General features: G+C 35.4%; 1 protein-coding gene across 1 annotated transcript; it reads right to left on the bottom strand.

Annotated features, from left to right (window-relative positions):
- Positions 1-414: 414 nt before the first annotated feature.
- Positions 415-5,614, bottom strand: LOC109068631 (ammonium transporter Rh type C-like). The gene is made up of 11 exons (XM_042759522.1): positions 5,198-5,614; positions 4,893-5,085; positions 4,518-4,668; positions 3,658-3,805; positions 3,396-3,562; positions 3,064-3,201; positions 2,839-2,975; positions 2,174-2,298; positions 2,010-2,083; positions 1,758-1,834; positions 415-1,254 (listed from the first exon to the last, which is right to left on the bottom strand). The coding sequence occupies exons 1-11, from the start codon at positions 5,421-5,423 to the stop codon at positions 1,227-1,229; spliced, it is 1,464 nt and encodes a 487-aa protein (XP_042615456.1). The 5' UTR covers positions 5,424-5,614; the 3' UTR covers positions 415-1,226.
- Positions 5,615-15,718: the final 10,104 nt, after the last annotated feature.

The following is a 15,718-nucleotide window of genomic DNA, read 5'->3' as shown; positions in this document are numbered from 1 at the left end:
TCTACTATAGAACAAGCCCAAAACCTTTTTTTTTTTTCCTGAAATCTGTTGTTTGTTCCTACAGAAATCACGGGTTCAATTAATAGTAACAGTAACACAACAAATGTATTAATTAAAATAGTTTTATTTCTTTAACAATTTTTTTTTTCAAAAGAATTAAATATTTTAAATGCATGTCTTTTATTATATGCCCTACCTCTATATATATATATATATATATATATATATATATATATATATATTATACACATTTTTGTTTTTTCACATAAATTTAACACATATTTGCTAGTTTGATTAATTAATACACTCAAATACAAGTGATTTGGGATGTTTGGCAGAAATGTAAGCTGCAGAACTGTCTTAAATTATATTTGAGACAATTAAAGCAACAATTAGAGTATAAAAAGAGAAACATTTTTAGATGTTTAAACATTTAATAGACCTCTGTATAAAGTACAAGAATTGTTCATAAAATGTTAATCAATCAAACATTCACATTTAGAAAAGAACACAGTTTTTAAGCACCAATGTAAAGTCAAAGAGCAGAAAGACTGTAAATTGCTTATTATGTTTAACATTATATTTAAAACAGTGAAGAATATAAAGCTTCATAAAAAATGTAAATAAAAATATTGCTATTATTCTACATGGTCTAAAAACACACGGAGGTCACTGACCTCTCAAAAGTCCTCGTACTCCTTCACATAATCAAATATAACAGTCTACATGCCAGGAAGGAAAAAAAAAACACATCACTGGACACTTGAAAATAACTAGATAAATAACTCACATTCATAAAATCTAAATTGTAATAGTCTAAGTGTTCTTTAACACAGCAGCAAACATGACAGAGTACAATAATTATTGTTCCTCCCGTTTCCAGAATGACTGAAACTTATTACAGTTTAATCCAAGAACTAGTTGTACATTTGGATTTAAAAAAATTAAAAAAATGAAATATACAAGCTTTACTTTTAGAAATTATACATGCATTAGCTTATTAAATTAATTTGAGGATTCTAAAGCGCAAAGACATGAAATTGAACTAATAGCTGGCCTATTAGGCAGGCCAATACCTCACAAAGGTATTACAGGGACTATATTCTCTTCAGCACAGACTAGGTCTAAACAATCTTTCTTTTCTTTTTTTTTTTTTTTTTTTTGGTCCCAATATGATGAGATCAGGTGCATCTTTTGCCATACCGACGTCCTTATTATTTCTTGCATTAGCTCTGTTCCACAGTGAAGTTAGACCTGAACGGTGAAACGATGTATTAATGAATGAATGAGACCTTGGAAACAATTCATTTAAATAAATAAATAAATAAATAAATAAATAAAATAAAAAATAAAAAGACATCAAGCGCTCCTAAAGCATGAAATCTATTATGTGGTTGTGTACTGCCATCGCATGGTTACTTAGCGGCTTTTACAATGCATTTCACTACAAATACTACGAACCCATTGAAATATTCAATCTACTTCTAAAATTAAGAATATTAACTAAATAAAATGAAAGGGAAAACTAAATTTCTATATATAAATTTTCTTTTAGGGTATTATAGGGTACAGTCTCTCTTTTAGCATATACTTTAAAGCATATTTATATCATATAAAGCTAACTGAGACTTGTTATAGCACTTATATATCATTGCTCTTTTGTTGTTTTTGATTGCTTCCATAGTCCTCATTTGTAAGTCGCTTTGGATAAAAGCGTCTGCTAAATAACTAAATGTAAATGTAATGTAAATACTTACATCCTGTCTGCATATTTGCCGACCATGTGGCTGTTGTACTCAAGAATAGGAGGGATGCTCTCCTCGTCTTCAGGCACCTGGAAAGGAGGATTTTAATCATTAAAAAGAATCCAGACCGAAAGAGTTCACACCGTATAAAAGAAAACCGGGGCTAGTTGTCACATTCAGACATATAGACTATAACGTTCTTATTCGAGTTCTATAGTGCCACCTTGCTGTGAAACAAGTAAATACAAATGAAATCAAACTCACCTCCCAGTACACCTCATCATCAAAGCAGTTATCATCGGACGGGTCTCCCCAGACCGGGAGTCTCAGGATAAAACCTGCATATACACATATGAGGGTTATTATAGTACACTAAACTAAAACCACACAAAAATGGGTTACTTTAAAGAAATGTTTTGTGTGCTCACCTACTATTGCTCCACCTACGATTCCAAAAGCAAGAGCAACACAAAGACCGGCTGCCTGGAAGCCTCCTTGTGTAGCAGGAGTCCTTTCAGCATATTTCCCTTTAAAATCAAAGGTGTTTACCAACCTGTTGAGAAAAAGGAGTTTGTATCAGCAACAGTCACACTTTTAAAAAAAAAAACCACACAATTAATATTCAGTGATATTGCTGATTTAGGTGCTCTGACAATATGGGTTAAGAGAGGAAAATCTGAACTGAATTGAGCTGGATAATGACATTAACTTTGCAGCATCAATGCTGTTACTGAACTGAATCTCAACTGAGCTGAATAGTTAGTGACACTATTGTCTTCTTAGAGCTGCTTTTTTCTGTTGCAATAAAGAGATGATTCTCCTCTCAAAATTACGTATTTTGATCTCAAAAATACATAATTTGGGAAGAGAAAAGCTTAAAATTGTTTATGTATTTATTTCCAATTTTCCTACTTGATTTAATACTTCATGTATCAGGGGAGTCACTGTTTTTTCTCTGTTAACACGAAGCTGCCTTGAAACAATCTGTATTGTATAAAGTACTAATAAATGTGACTTGACTTTTTTTGTAAATTTGTATGATTTAAAATTTTTAGAGTTGCAATTTAATGTAACAGTTTGGATTCACACTCACCCTTCATGTCCATAGACGCTCTCACTGGCAGTAGCCGCTGTGATGGCACCCACGACTGCGCCGAGGACACCGGGCATGGCGTGCAGGTTATGGACGCCACATGTGTCTTGAATCTTCATATACTTCTCCATGAAAGGCTGCATGAAATAAATAAAAAAAAAACATATAAATGTATCTGCTCTCACATTGCATATGATGCTCAAATGCACCTGCTCTTCTACTCACAGTGATCACCAGGTAGCCGAATGTGGAGATTATCCCGCAGCAGAAGCCCACGATGAGAGAACCGTAGGGTGTGATCATAAACTCGGCCGCTGTTCCCATGGCGACCCCCCCAGCCAGAGTTGCATTCTGGATATGCACCTAAGTTGCAGAAAGCAGATGCAATGTTACCAATTTCAGTACTTCAAGTTAAAGTAAATGAAAATGTCGAATGCTGAAATAAAATAAGTTTTTTATTAAAAAAAAAAGTAACTTTTTTTGATTGTTTTAGTTTAGTTTGAGTTTTAGTTGCTGCTGCAGATGTAATTGTGACATAATGAAGTGCTGTAATTTACCATGTCCAGTTTTCCCCTCTTGGCTGAAAGGCTTGATATGGCAAATGTAGTAAGGACTGAAGAAGCCAGCGCGAGGTAGGTGTTTATGGCGGCCCGATGTTGTCCATCTCCATGATCTGAGATGGCAGAGTTGAAACTGGGCCAGAACATCCAGAGAAAGAGAGTCCCTGTAAAAAATAAACATCTTCAGCTAAAGCACTGGATTTTTTTGAAAGCAGCTCATGGTAAGATCTTATGTAATGTATAAGAAGTCATAACTTACCAATCATAGCAAAGACATCCGAGTGGTAGCCAGATCCATTCAGACGCTTGCTTTGGTCTAGTTTCGGTCGGTAAAGAATCCATGATATTGTCAGACCGTAATATGCTCCGAAAGTGTGGATGACCATGGATCCGCCAGCGTCCCGAACCTGTGAAAAGTCAAAACAATTTGTTAGAATTTCTTGATTTGGGTAAGAATATTCAGGACTTGTGGATAGTGGATATTCACCAGTGTTATCATTATTAATTGAACCTAAAAGAATTTTAAAACATATTTTTAATTTAAATAAAGCTGAAAAATGTATTCAATTTAAAGTTAAAAAGCTAATTCAGGTAGCTGCCAAGGCAACATTTAAAAATGTTCTTTTATTTTTAGTTGAACCACTAAAATTACTAAGTGAAAATAAAATAAATAACTAAAACTTAACTGAAACTAAAATTAAAACCTTTTAAAACCATTGTGTTAATTGAAATAAAGCTGACTTCTATCATATAAATATAAAATAATTTAAAACAAAAATCAAAAGCACATAAAAAATTACAAAAAAGTAGCAGTTAGCTGCAAAAGATTAACATCATGTTAATGCAAATTAAAGCTTAGTCAATATTTAATTAATTTCAAGTAACATGCTTGTGTAGTACAGAAAAAAAATAGAAAATTAAATTAAAAATAAAAAATGTAAATTTTAAGTGAATTTAATCTGTCTGCTGTAAACTTTAAAAAAATTCTGTTAACGTTACTTAATTACTTAATTACCAGTTAACACAGAACAAATAACACTAAAATGAAAAGTATACAAATAAAATATTCAAAATATTAATAAAACATATAAATAATGTTAATACAACACTCCTGCTCACATGGAGAACATGAAGGATGATGTATTCCTCGACTGCAAACAGTGGGATGCCAAATAGCGTCAAGACCATCAGCTGCACTGGACTGACTTTTCCCAGCAGAGCTCCATACGCAATGAGACATCCAGCCACACAGAAGTCGGCATTGATGATACTGATGAAAGCAAGATGGTGGTTAATTTTTGGTCTTCATTTTCTACCTCAGCTGTATCACATAAGTCATCATCATTTGATGCACTGATCAGGAAAATCACATTTGCAGTGTGATGATTTAAACTTGCATATAACGACACTATGTGGCACACACAAAAACCAGCTTTACTTCATGTGCAAGTGGAGCCAAGGACCTTAAATAAGGTTGTGAGGTGCAAAACGTACTTCTCAATTCCAATCTTGATTTGGCCATCAGCCGGATCCAGAGCGTGAAACCAGCCCTGCATGAGAAGAGCCCACTGCAGACCAAAGGCAGCGATGAGAAAGTTAAAACCGACTCCACCAAAGCTGTAACGCTTCAGGAAGGTCATGAGAAAGCCAAAACCCACGAAGATCATCACGTGCACATCCTGAAAACCTGCCAGGCAAGGACAAAGAGGGTGGAGAAGGTTAATGGATGAATATATAACAGAACCACCCTAACTTTCAAGCTCAGCAAAATGAAAACTCAGCAGAACTTGAAAACTCACTTGGGTATCGGTAGTAGAATTCGTTCTCGATGTCACTCGTGATGTTCTTCTCACGTTTGTGCTCAGACCAGTGCGCGTCTGACTCTTCATCATAACGCACAAACACTCCAAACAGGATGATCATGGCGATCTGCCACACGAAGCAGACCACAGGCAGACTGATCCGGACGTCAGGGTTTTTGGCCCTGCACCAGAATCCTCGGCAGCAGGCAGCACAGTTCCCCATGGTGAAGTGGAGAAGTGAAGAGATGATCTGTTGGAAGAAGCTCTCTTGTAATTTCTGGTGAAGTGAAGAGATGATCTGTTGGAAGAAGCTCTCTTGTAATTTCTGGTGAAGTGAAGAGATGATCTGTTGGAAGAAGCTCTCGTAATTTCTGGTGAAGTGAAGAGATGATCTGTTGGAAGAAGCTCTTGTAATTTCTGCGTTGGGTGCAGCTGTATTTATAGCTGGTTATCTGGAGGTGTGTCACTGCTCACCTGTTGCAGGTGTACCTTCTGGAAATAAAATCTGGGTGGCTGTGACACTCACCTGACAAGACTGATCAATATCTGCTCTCTTTTTTTTTTAAGATGTCCCAATAGTCTTACTAGACTTAATTATAATTACACTTGGACTATTAAAAACAACTTTGCAACTGCATGTCATCTTTAGATCAGATCTTTTTTCAAATGGATTTATACCACATCTGCATAATGTTTTAGACTTTTGGAAGGTTTTAATACATTTAAACTGATTTAAATTTCTGCGCATATCCGAATCCTCAAAATCAGGAAAATCACGGCAAACATGTTAATGACAAAGAGTAGGAAACTGGCAGTGCATGTTTCGTAAAAAGTGATTCATTTCTTTTTATTCTGCTTTATTGCTTTTGTTCCGCTGGACAACTTCTGAGTATCTGAATAAATCATATCAGCTTTAAACTCAGTTTCAGTAGTGTTATCAGATGTTTAAACAACATTTTCCAATTCTTCTATAATAATTATTTGAAGCAGTACTTATGAGCTCACGTAAAATGAGAAACTGGATATATCTGGAGAAATATATATTTATAACTACAGGAACTAGTGAAGACAAAAACATGATTAAAAATTAAAAGCTTAACAGAAATACTGATCAGCTGCAAAACATAAAAATGTTCCCTCATACATAGAGTATATTTTACCATAAAATCCTTAATTGATGTTGCATAAATTGAGTGATGTTGCCATTACTTATATTTCGTCCCCTTGGAATTAAAAGGTTCTATCTGCCTTCCGAGTAGTTTTGAGATATTGAGCTTCAAAGTTTTTGTGTTCCTTTCGACTGTGTAGATAGAACCTTATTGTTTTTTAAATAAAAAGTCCCATAATGTACACAACATTAAAAAAAATCTATCACATAATGTAAATACGTTGACACTAAATAAGAATATGTGAATAACTCAATTTTGACAAAAATGTCAGATAGAACCTTATAATTCCAAGGGGACGATTTTATAAATGTTCACTTTTTTTGCTAAATATATTTTCTTTTTTTATCTTAAAGAGATAAAGCATAACTTGTTTAATAGTTATTATCAAGCTTATTTTGCAGGCAGTCAACTCCTACAGTAAGTCATAAGACTCATGTAAATAGCCAATATGTCAATGATTGTCGTTGTTCTTTGTTGGGAACATACCAGATATTATCATTTTCTTTGTAGCTGAACTGCTGTTATATAACTGGATCACCTGCATCTGCTCTCTTCATTATGCAAAGACTTTAAAAACTGATGCTTCTTGTAAATCTCAAAGATGTTGTAATGATGTTGTACATAACCAAACCTTAGTGAACATAAAGCACTTTTCATCATCTGAATATATTGCATATCCATGTACAGTAGTCATTTAACTTTAATACAAGCTGTTTTTATTTATAGATCAACATTGTCTGCATTAGATTTCATTTTGACATCATGAATTGAATGTTTTTTTCATGTTAATGCACATTGTTCATTTGGGGGCTGGCAAAATTTTCTTTAATGTTCTAAAACCACCATTAAAATATTTTAAGCTATATATATAATATTAAAAAAAACAAACAGGTATAGAACATGTGACAGTAGTTATGGCCCTCAGATCCTTATCAGGACAGCATTCCAAGGATAACAGGAATCACCTGACTATGCCTTGCCTTTGTGATCTGTCACTAGAACATTCCATCACTGGTGACAAAAGGATATCACATGATCCACTGTCAGTCAAAGACAAGTCGAGCCTTCAATAATGTACAGCTGGTTCAAATTTTAATACAGTGGTCATCTGATATAAAATACATCTGATTAAAACTCATCTTACATAAATTTTCTAAAAATAAAAAAAATGTGTGTATTATATTATAATCTAATTCCAAGTTCGCATGGAAGTAAATTTAAACATGCCATGCATTTCTATTTCAGCATACTATATATATATATATATATATATATATATATATCTATATATATATATATATATATATATATATATAGAATATTATAGAAATGCAAAAGGTCAGCTCTGAGAATATTGGTATGTGTTATATATATATATATATATATATATATATATATATATATATATATATATATATATACATATATATATATATATATATATATACATATACATATATATATATATACATATACATATACATATACATATATATACATATACCTATATATACACAATATATATATATATATATATATATATATATATATACATACATATATATATATATATATATATATATAAAAAATGAAGTCTTTTTTATATTTTTGAAAGAAGACTCATACTCACCAAGGCTACTTTTACAAAATACAGTAAAAGCAGTAATACTATGAAATGGTGTTCAAATATTAATCAATTAAATGTACCCTTGCTTAATAAAAGAAAAACTATTATTATTCAAAAAAAAAAAAAAAAAAAAAACTTACTATAAACTGGTAGTGTATCATGGTTTCCAAACATATTAACCGTTTTCAAAATTTATAATGATAAAAGGTTCTTGAGCAGCAAATCATCATATTACAATGATTTCTGAGGGATCATGTGACACTGAAGACTGGAGTAATGATGCTGAAAATTCAGCTTTGCATCACAGAAATAAATTAGGTTTTAATATATGTGTGTGGGTGTGTGTGTGTGTGTGTGTGTGTGTGTGTGTGTGTGTGTGTGTGTGTGTGTGTGTTAGAGTGGAATATCATTTCAAAATATTACTGTTTTTATTGTATTTCTGATCAAATAAATGCAGCCTTGGTGAGCAAAAGAGAAATATACTGTACACTAATACAGCAAAGTGCAATGATTTTGCTTTGTGCAGTTTCTCCCAGATAAAAGGGGATCACTAAAGGTAACTGTAGTTCATATAACAGCTGCGTATGACTCAGGTATGAAAGCAAATGCATCTTACAAAAACATCAAAAGCACATTTCTAAACAACATCATTATAGCAGTCCATCACAGAGACAAAAAGAGTGAGGTCAACAAAAAACACACCCTCTAACTGGGAAGAGACATGCTTGGATTAGGATCTGGGGCCAGTTGCATAAGCATAGCCACTCTGTTAAGACTGTGTCTTAAAGGGTTTGGAACGACATGGGGGTAAGTGATTAATGACACAATTTTCATTTTGGGGTGGAGTATCCCTTTAAGAACTAGTCTGAACAACTATCAGTTAAGATGTAATCAGTCTTACTTTTCTTATTCAAATTTGGCCAATTTACCTATTTGTAACTTACTAAAGTCATGACCAGTCTTGTAGAAAACAAATTAGATGACCAACTTTTTAAGACTAGTCTAAGCAGACTATGCAACTGGCCCCAGATCTTGAAGACCTCAACTTGTGGCCGGCCAAATGGTCTAGAGCAGTTTGGCCTCCACAATCCTGCAGAGCAACACACACACACACACACACACACACACACACACACACACACACATACAAGAAATGTGTATCTGGAAAGTCGATTTGTGAAGCGACCTGTCAAAGACGAACCGTTGAGCAAGTGTGAATGAATTTCAGCTAATCACATATCTCACTTTAACTGAGAACCCTACTTTCGCAAAGACCATGACTGTCTGATAGTCATGCTGATAGTAATACTGATGAGCAGTATATGTAATGTGCCACATAATGTGCCTCTTTGGCATGTGATCCCACTGACTTGCACCAAGCAAAACGCTATATATATATATATATATATATATATGTATATATATATATATATATATATATATATATATATATATATATATATGCTGACCTGGATCTGTTGAAGTGGTAAGTGGTGCTGGGATAGTTGCTCTATGGCTCTGGGCTGGTAATGCAAATGTTACGGGGTCACTCAACATCAAGGCTGACCTGTGAACTATAGAGGAGCACTGAGGGAATTCTGTCATTGTGACATGCAAATTGCTGAAGGTTAACTCTCTGATCCTCCTCTACTTCTACATTCAGTTTTACACATCTTTTTCACGTCTGCCCAGTCCAGGCCTTGGCTTTTTAACATGTTCTTGTCACTGTGATGTTTTCACTTCTATTAGCTCAGCATGCATACATATATGATATTCTAAATTGCAAAATATGTTAAATGCAGTACAAGTACAAGACATAGTCCTGCCTGTGATAGTTTCAGATTTGAAATTAAAAATGGAAATACATTCAAAATCTAAAAAAGGAAGGTTGATTGGGTTTCATGGGTTGAAAATGTTATTGATTTACTGACTTAAAAACAAATAAAACAATTCCTGTTCATGTCCAGATCAGACGGTGGATCGGCATCTAGAGTCCACGTCTACAGCCCAGAATGTCAGCGGAGACCATGTCAACTAGACAAACCCTAGAGACAGATCCCCTGTGAAGACCTTGTCAGCCAACGGCACAAGACCAGGAGAACCAGACGAGCCCTCTGCTCAATCTGACATGTGTTGCAGCCTGGAGTTAAACCACACCATGCTGGTTTCATCGTGGCCAGAAGAAAACTGGCACAGGCACTACTGGAAGAGAACTGGATGATAATGTCACTGAATCATCAATGAACTGACTTTAACCGAAAAATTAAATGTTTGTTATCGTCCTCTTACATTACTGACAAACTATTTTACTGTCTGACACTGTAAAGCTGCTTTGACACAATCTGTATTGTATATACACTATATAAAGAAAAGAAAAGACAGAATTCCAGGTGTTTCAAGGACTGAATACATTTTAGGGTTCATACTTTTAATGACCAATCAATTTACATGATGTTTCCAGTCATTCATGATTACAGGATAAGGTGTTTAATTGTTATTATTTTATTATTTTTATGTTATACTCAAATAGTACAAACATCTGTCAAAAATACTTTAGCTTGACATAACTAGAACATTTCTAAATCATTCTACATTTGCATTTCGTTTAGTAGACACTTTTATCTAAAGCAACTTATGAATATGATGAATAAATACTCATCCTAGAAATTTTGATGACTTTTCTAAGTCTTAAATTCACACTTATTATTTGTTAATTACAGATTAATTTTACAGATTTAAAATAAACTTTATTTATTTACAGTGCGGGTGGCATACAAAATGTATCCTGCAGCAAACTGATCTGTGATAGGATTCAGAACGGTCAAGATTATATGTCCAGTCCATTGAGCAGTATTTTCAAATGCATGTGAACAAAAACTAATTTTAGACATATCTTTCATAAACACTGAGAGAATTTGCTATAGGCACTTCCACCCAATCCTTTGAAACGCTCTTTGGAGAAAGGTGTCCTGTTACATGCCTAACAGGCTGATGAAGTCTTCACCTCCTGTAAGGATAATCATCCTGTCAAGTGTTTAGCAGAGAACCTTTTACTAATGTGCCCTTCAAACCCATGTTATATCTTGTAGGAACAGGTCACCCCCCAAAAAATTTAATTTGCTGAGGATTTACTCGCCCTCAGACCATCCAAGCTGTAGATGAGTTTGTTTCTTTATTGGATCAGATTTGTATAAATTTAGCATTCCATCAATTGCTCGTCAGTGGATCCTCTACAGTGAATGGGTGCCGTCAGAATGAGAGTCCAAACAGCTGATAAAAACATCACAATAATCCACAAGCAATCCACACCACTCCAGTTTATCGGTTAATGCCTTAAATATAAAGCTGTATGTTTGCAATAAACAAATCCATGAAGACATTTTTAACGAACTGTTTCTTCTGGCTAAAATGTGAGTCCTCTATTCATAATAAAAAAGTTGTCTCGTCTGAATCAGGAGAGAAATTCACACAGATCAAGTACCATTTACAAGAAAAAGCTGTCCAAAACAGTGAATATGTGGGTGGATTTTGATGTGAGAGGACAACAGAGGAAGCGGTATTATGGAACATGGACTCATTTGTTTCTTACAAACCTGCAGCTTTTCGCTTCATAAGACATTGATTGTTGAGAGTAGTGTGGATTACTTGTGGATTTTTGTGATGTTTTTATCAGCTGTTTGGACTCCCATTCTGATTCATTTACTGCAGAGGATTCATTGGTGAGCAAGTGATTCAATGCTAAATTTCTCAGCAAAACTGGTTCAATAAAATGCAGCAGGTATTCTTACTAGAAAGTATGACCATTTCGGCCCAGTTCTGTCAACCTGCACTGGTTCCCTATAAACATTGTATACATTTTAAAATCTTGCTAATTACTTATAAAGCCCAGAATGGTTTAGCGTTTCTATTAATGCACTTTATTCCATGGTCTGTCTAAATACTCAATTCTGATTGGCTGGCAAGTATGCATTAAAACCGTTTATACTACGGGGCCTTTGAATACTTGAATCTGATTGGCTGACGAACGTTCTGAGGTGTGGAATTATTTTCTGGCAAACGCACGGCGAATGTAGTTTGTAGGCAGCTCTCTTGACCGCATTACAGTTCCATATCACTTCGCATAGTAAAACTGTAATAATGAAACTACAGGACTAACAAAAATAACAACATGACAGACGATTTTCCGAAAGTAAATACACATGACATTTCTCACTAGCGAGGTAATAACAGCGCTGTTTAGAGACGCTGCTGCAGAACACTGTTGAGGGTCACACAGAGGTAGTCTAATTCACACAAGCTCTCTCTCTCTCTCTTTCTCTGTGTCTCTCTGTCTCTCTCCCTCTCTTTCTAATAACTTCATTAATAACTGCATTAGAATGCTATCAACGGCTCAAGCCTCCATTACCAACTTTAAAATGACGTTTTGGAACCAGCAAAAGAGGCATTGGAAGAGATGCGGAAGAAATAATCCTACTCACAATAGCGATTTAAGTACAAAAACCAGACAAATCCCTTTAAATATATCATCTGATTGATGTCTTGAGGTGTGGTAACCGTAGTATAAGTGGAATAATTGACTCCTGGCCGTTGAATTATTAGAAAATAAGACAACGCAAAGCACAGTTTTTCTAATAATTCAACTGCCGTTTGTCAATTATTCCTTACTACCTTACAGGTAGTTCCAAGTCAGTTTAATCACCGTTCTATATTAATGCGCTGCTTTCATTGACGCACACAAACACACACACAACTTGCACACAGTAGTCCCTCACTGCAGAACACAAGATCCAGGGGGCGTGGTTGGATCCACATCTAGGGGGTGGAAATGGGTAGGTTTAGGGGTGGAGATGGGTGGGTTTAGGTATAGAGTGGGTACGGTAAAATATTCAGTCCCCTTTAAATTTTTCACTCTTTGTTATATTGCAGCCATTTGCTAAAATCATTTAAGATCATTTTATTTCCTCAATGTACACACAGCACCCCATATTGACAGAAAAACACAGAATTGTTGACATTTTTGCACATTTATTAAAAAAGCCAACATAGCCTTTAACTTAGTGTTTACAACAATGAAATACTAATTAATGTTGTACAGTGTGACAAATTAGGCTGTATTTATGTGCGCATGCCCAGTAGCGCCAAACATATCCCGTCTAGCTTTAACCGCATGCGTCATATCCTGAGCATTGTGTGTGTGCGCTGCGTCAAGGCATTAGTCATTTTAATTTTTGACCACAGACATGATGTCAGCAAACAGCAGCATTATATAGTAAATTAAATGTAAATAAAGTACATAAAAAAAATCATTTTATCCTACAGCTCCAAACTCGGTCCTATAGGGCCAGTGTCCTGCACACTAATTAAACACACTTGAACCAGCTAATCAAGCTCTAACTAGACACACTAGAAACTTCCAGATAGGTGTGCTAAGGCCAGTTGGAGCTAAACTCTGCAGGGCATTGGCCCTCCAGGATCTAGTTTGGAGACCCCTGTCCTTCAGAGTTGTTACTTTGCACATGCTTTTTGATCATTACAAATAATAATGTAAAATTATTTTCTTAGAATAGAAGATATGCTGTCTCTCGCAACACATACATTATCAGTAGTTAAGTATGTGGTCTTGAAGAGGATCCTTTTTTTTCTCTCATTTGGACTCGGTCTTGACTTGGACTCGAACCTCTTTGGACTCGGTCTTGACTTGGACTCAAACCTCTTTGGACTCGCTCTTGACTAGTCCTGGTCTTGGACTCGACAAAGCTGGACTTGACTACACCTCTATCACTGCATTATATTCCTCAGCAATGAGGATCTCTGTTTAAGTCACTAAATTCACAACTTCAATGTTTGTAAGAAATAGACGCACAGGTGCAGGTAATTCACTTATGCAACTGTCATATATCTCTCTCTTGATCAAACGATAATTAATTCAAATAAATGCTATAATTCATTTAAATAAATGTGACCTAACTGCATTAAAGCTTTTTAGCAGTTTTTGGACTCTCAGCAAAATAACTTGAGTTTTTTTTTATGTTTAAAATAATAAGTTGTGTAAACCTTAAGTCACATGACAAGCATCAAGCACTGCCTCAGTGAGTTTCGTGAGGAAGCAGGTGCTAAATGCCGGAATACCTGCAGGCCTTTCAAACAGCATTTGTTGCATTGTGCGTCTGTGTCACGAGACGTCTCAGCTGACACTCAACACGTCACACTGGCATGCTGTCTAACACATCAGGACTATCAGTGTCATGCTTTCTGAACATTGATGACCCCTTTAATGCTCCTTGGGGTTTCTGTGTCAAATACATTGCAAATCAATTTTTTAAACATGGAAGGGAAAGCAAATTTATCCATTAATAATCATGGTACTCAATCTTCATTTATCACCTCATGTAACAAAAGCATTGCTTATTCTGTGTCATGAAGACCTGCATTCATTCTGACTGTCGTGCGAGTGGAAATAGTTTCATCCAAGATGCAGGCTCATTATTCTTCAAATATGTGCACTGTCTCCAAATGTCACACATGATTGCACTTTAAATATTTACAAATGTATTTTTAGAATTTAATGTCCATAAAACACACTGTACCCAAAAAGTATTTAGACATCAAATCCACACTTCATTTATAAACTTCACTGCACAGAAAGAATATCTAACTTCACCTTTCTGAGCAATTTTTTGCAATGACATACAGGTGCTGGTCATATAATGAGAATATCATCAAAAAGTTGATTTATTTCACTAATTCCATTCAAAAAGTGAAACTTGTATATTATATTCATTCATTACGCACTGACTGATATATTTCAAATTTTATTTCTTTTAATTTTATAACTGACAACTAAGGAAAAACCCAAATTCAGTATCTCAGAAAATTATAATTTTACTTAAGACCAATACAAAGAAAGGATTTTTAGAAATCTTGGCCAACTGAAAAGTATGAACATGAAAAGTATTAGCATGTACAGCACTCAATACTTAGTTGGGGCTCCTTTTGCCTGAATTACTGCAGCAATTCGGCGTGGCAAGGAATCGATCAGTCTGTGGCACTGCTCAGGTGTTATGAGAGCCCAGGTTGCTCTGATAGTGGCCTTCAGCTCTTCTGCAGTCTTGGGTCTGGCATTTCACATCTTCCTCTTCACAATACCCCATAGATTTTCTATGGGGTTAAGGTCAGGCGAGTTTGTTGGCCAATTAAGAACAGGGATACCATGGTCCTTAAACCAGGTACTGGTAGCTTTGGCACTGTGTGCAGGTGCCAAGTCCTGTTGGAAAATGAAATCTGCATCTCCATAAAGTTGGTCAGCAGCAGGAAGCATGAAGTGCTCTAAAACTTCCTGGTATATGGCTGCATTGACCTTGGACCAACACCAGCGGATGACATGGCACCCCAAACCATCACTGACTGTGGAAACTTTACACTGGACCTCAAGCAACGTGGATTGTGTGCCTCTCCTCTCTTCCTCCAGACTCTGGGACCCTGATTTCCAAAGGAAATGCAAAATTTACTTTCATCAGAGAACATAACTTTGGACCACTCAGCAGCAGTCCAGTCCTTTTTGAAGCGAGACGCTTCTGACTCTGTCGGTTGTTTAAGAGTGGCTTGACACAAGGAATGCGACAGCTGAAACCCATGCCTTGCATACGTCTGTGCGTAGTGGTTTCTTGAAGCACTGACTCCAGCTGCAGTCCACTCTTTGTGAATCTCCCCCACATTTTTGAA

The sequence above is a fragment of the Cyprinus carpio genome, chromosome A7 (assembly GCF_018340385.1).
Source record: "Cyprinus carpio isolate SPL01 chromosome A7, ASM1834038v1, whole genome shotgun sequence".
Classification (NCBI taxonomy): Eukaryota; Metazoa; Chordata; class Actinopteri; order Cypriniformes; family Cyprinidae; genus Cyprinus; species Cyprinus carpio.
The sequence above is the reverse complement of the archived record's forward strand: the minus strand, read 5'-3'. Positions and strand labels throughout refer to the sequence as shown.

Bases quoted from the DNA above. Each gene is read 5' to 3' on its own strand.
- LOC109068631 (XM_042759522.1), bottom strand. From the start codon at position 5,423: ATGGGGAACTGTGCTGCCTGCTGCCGAGGATTCTGGTGCAGGGCCAAA. The intron at 2,976-3,063 runs GTGAGTAGAAGA...TATTTCATGCAG, and splicing joins TCGGCTACCTGGTGATCACT to CCTTTCATGGAGAAGTATAT. The intron at 2,299-2,838 runs GTGAGTGTGAAT...TTTTCTCAACAG, and splicing joins AGCGTCTATGGACATGAAGG to GTTGGTAAACACCTTTGATT.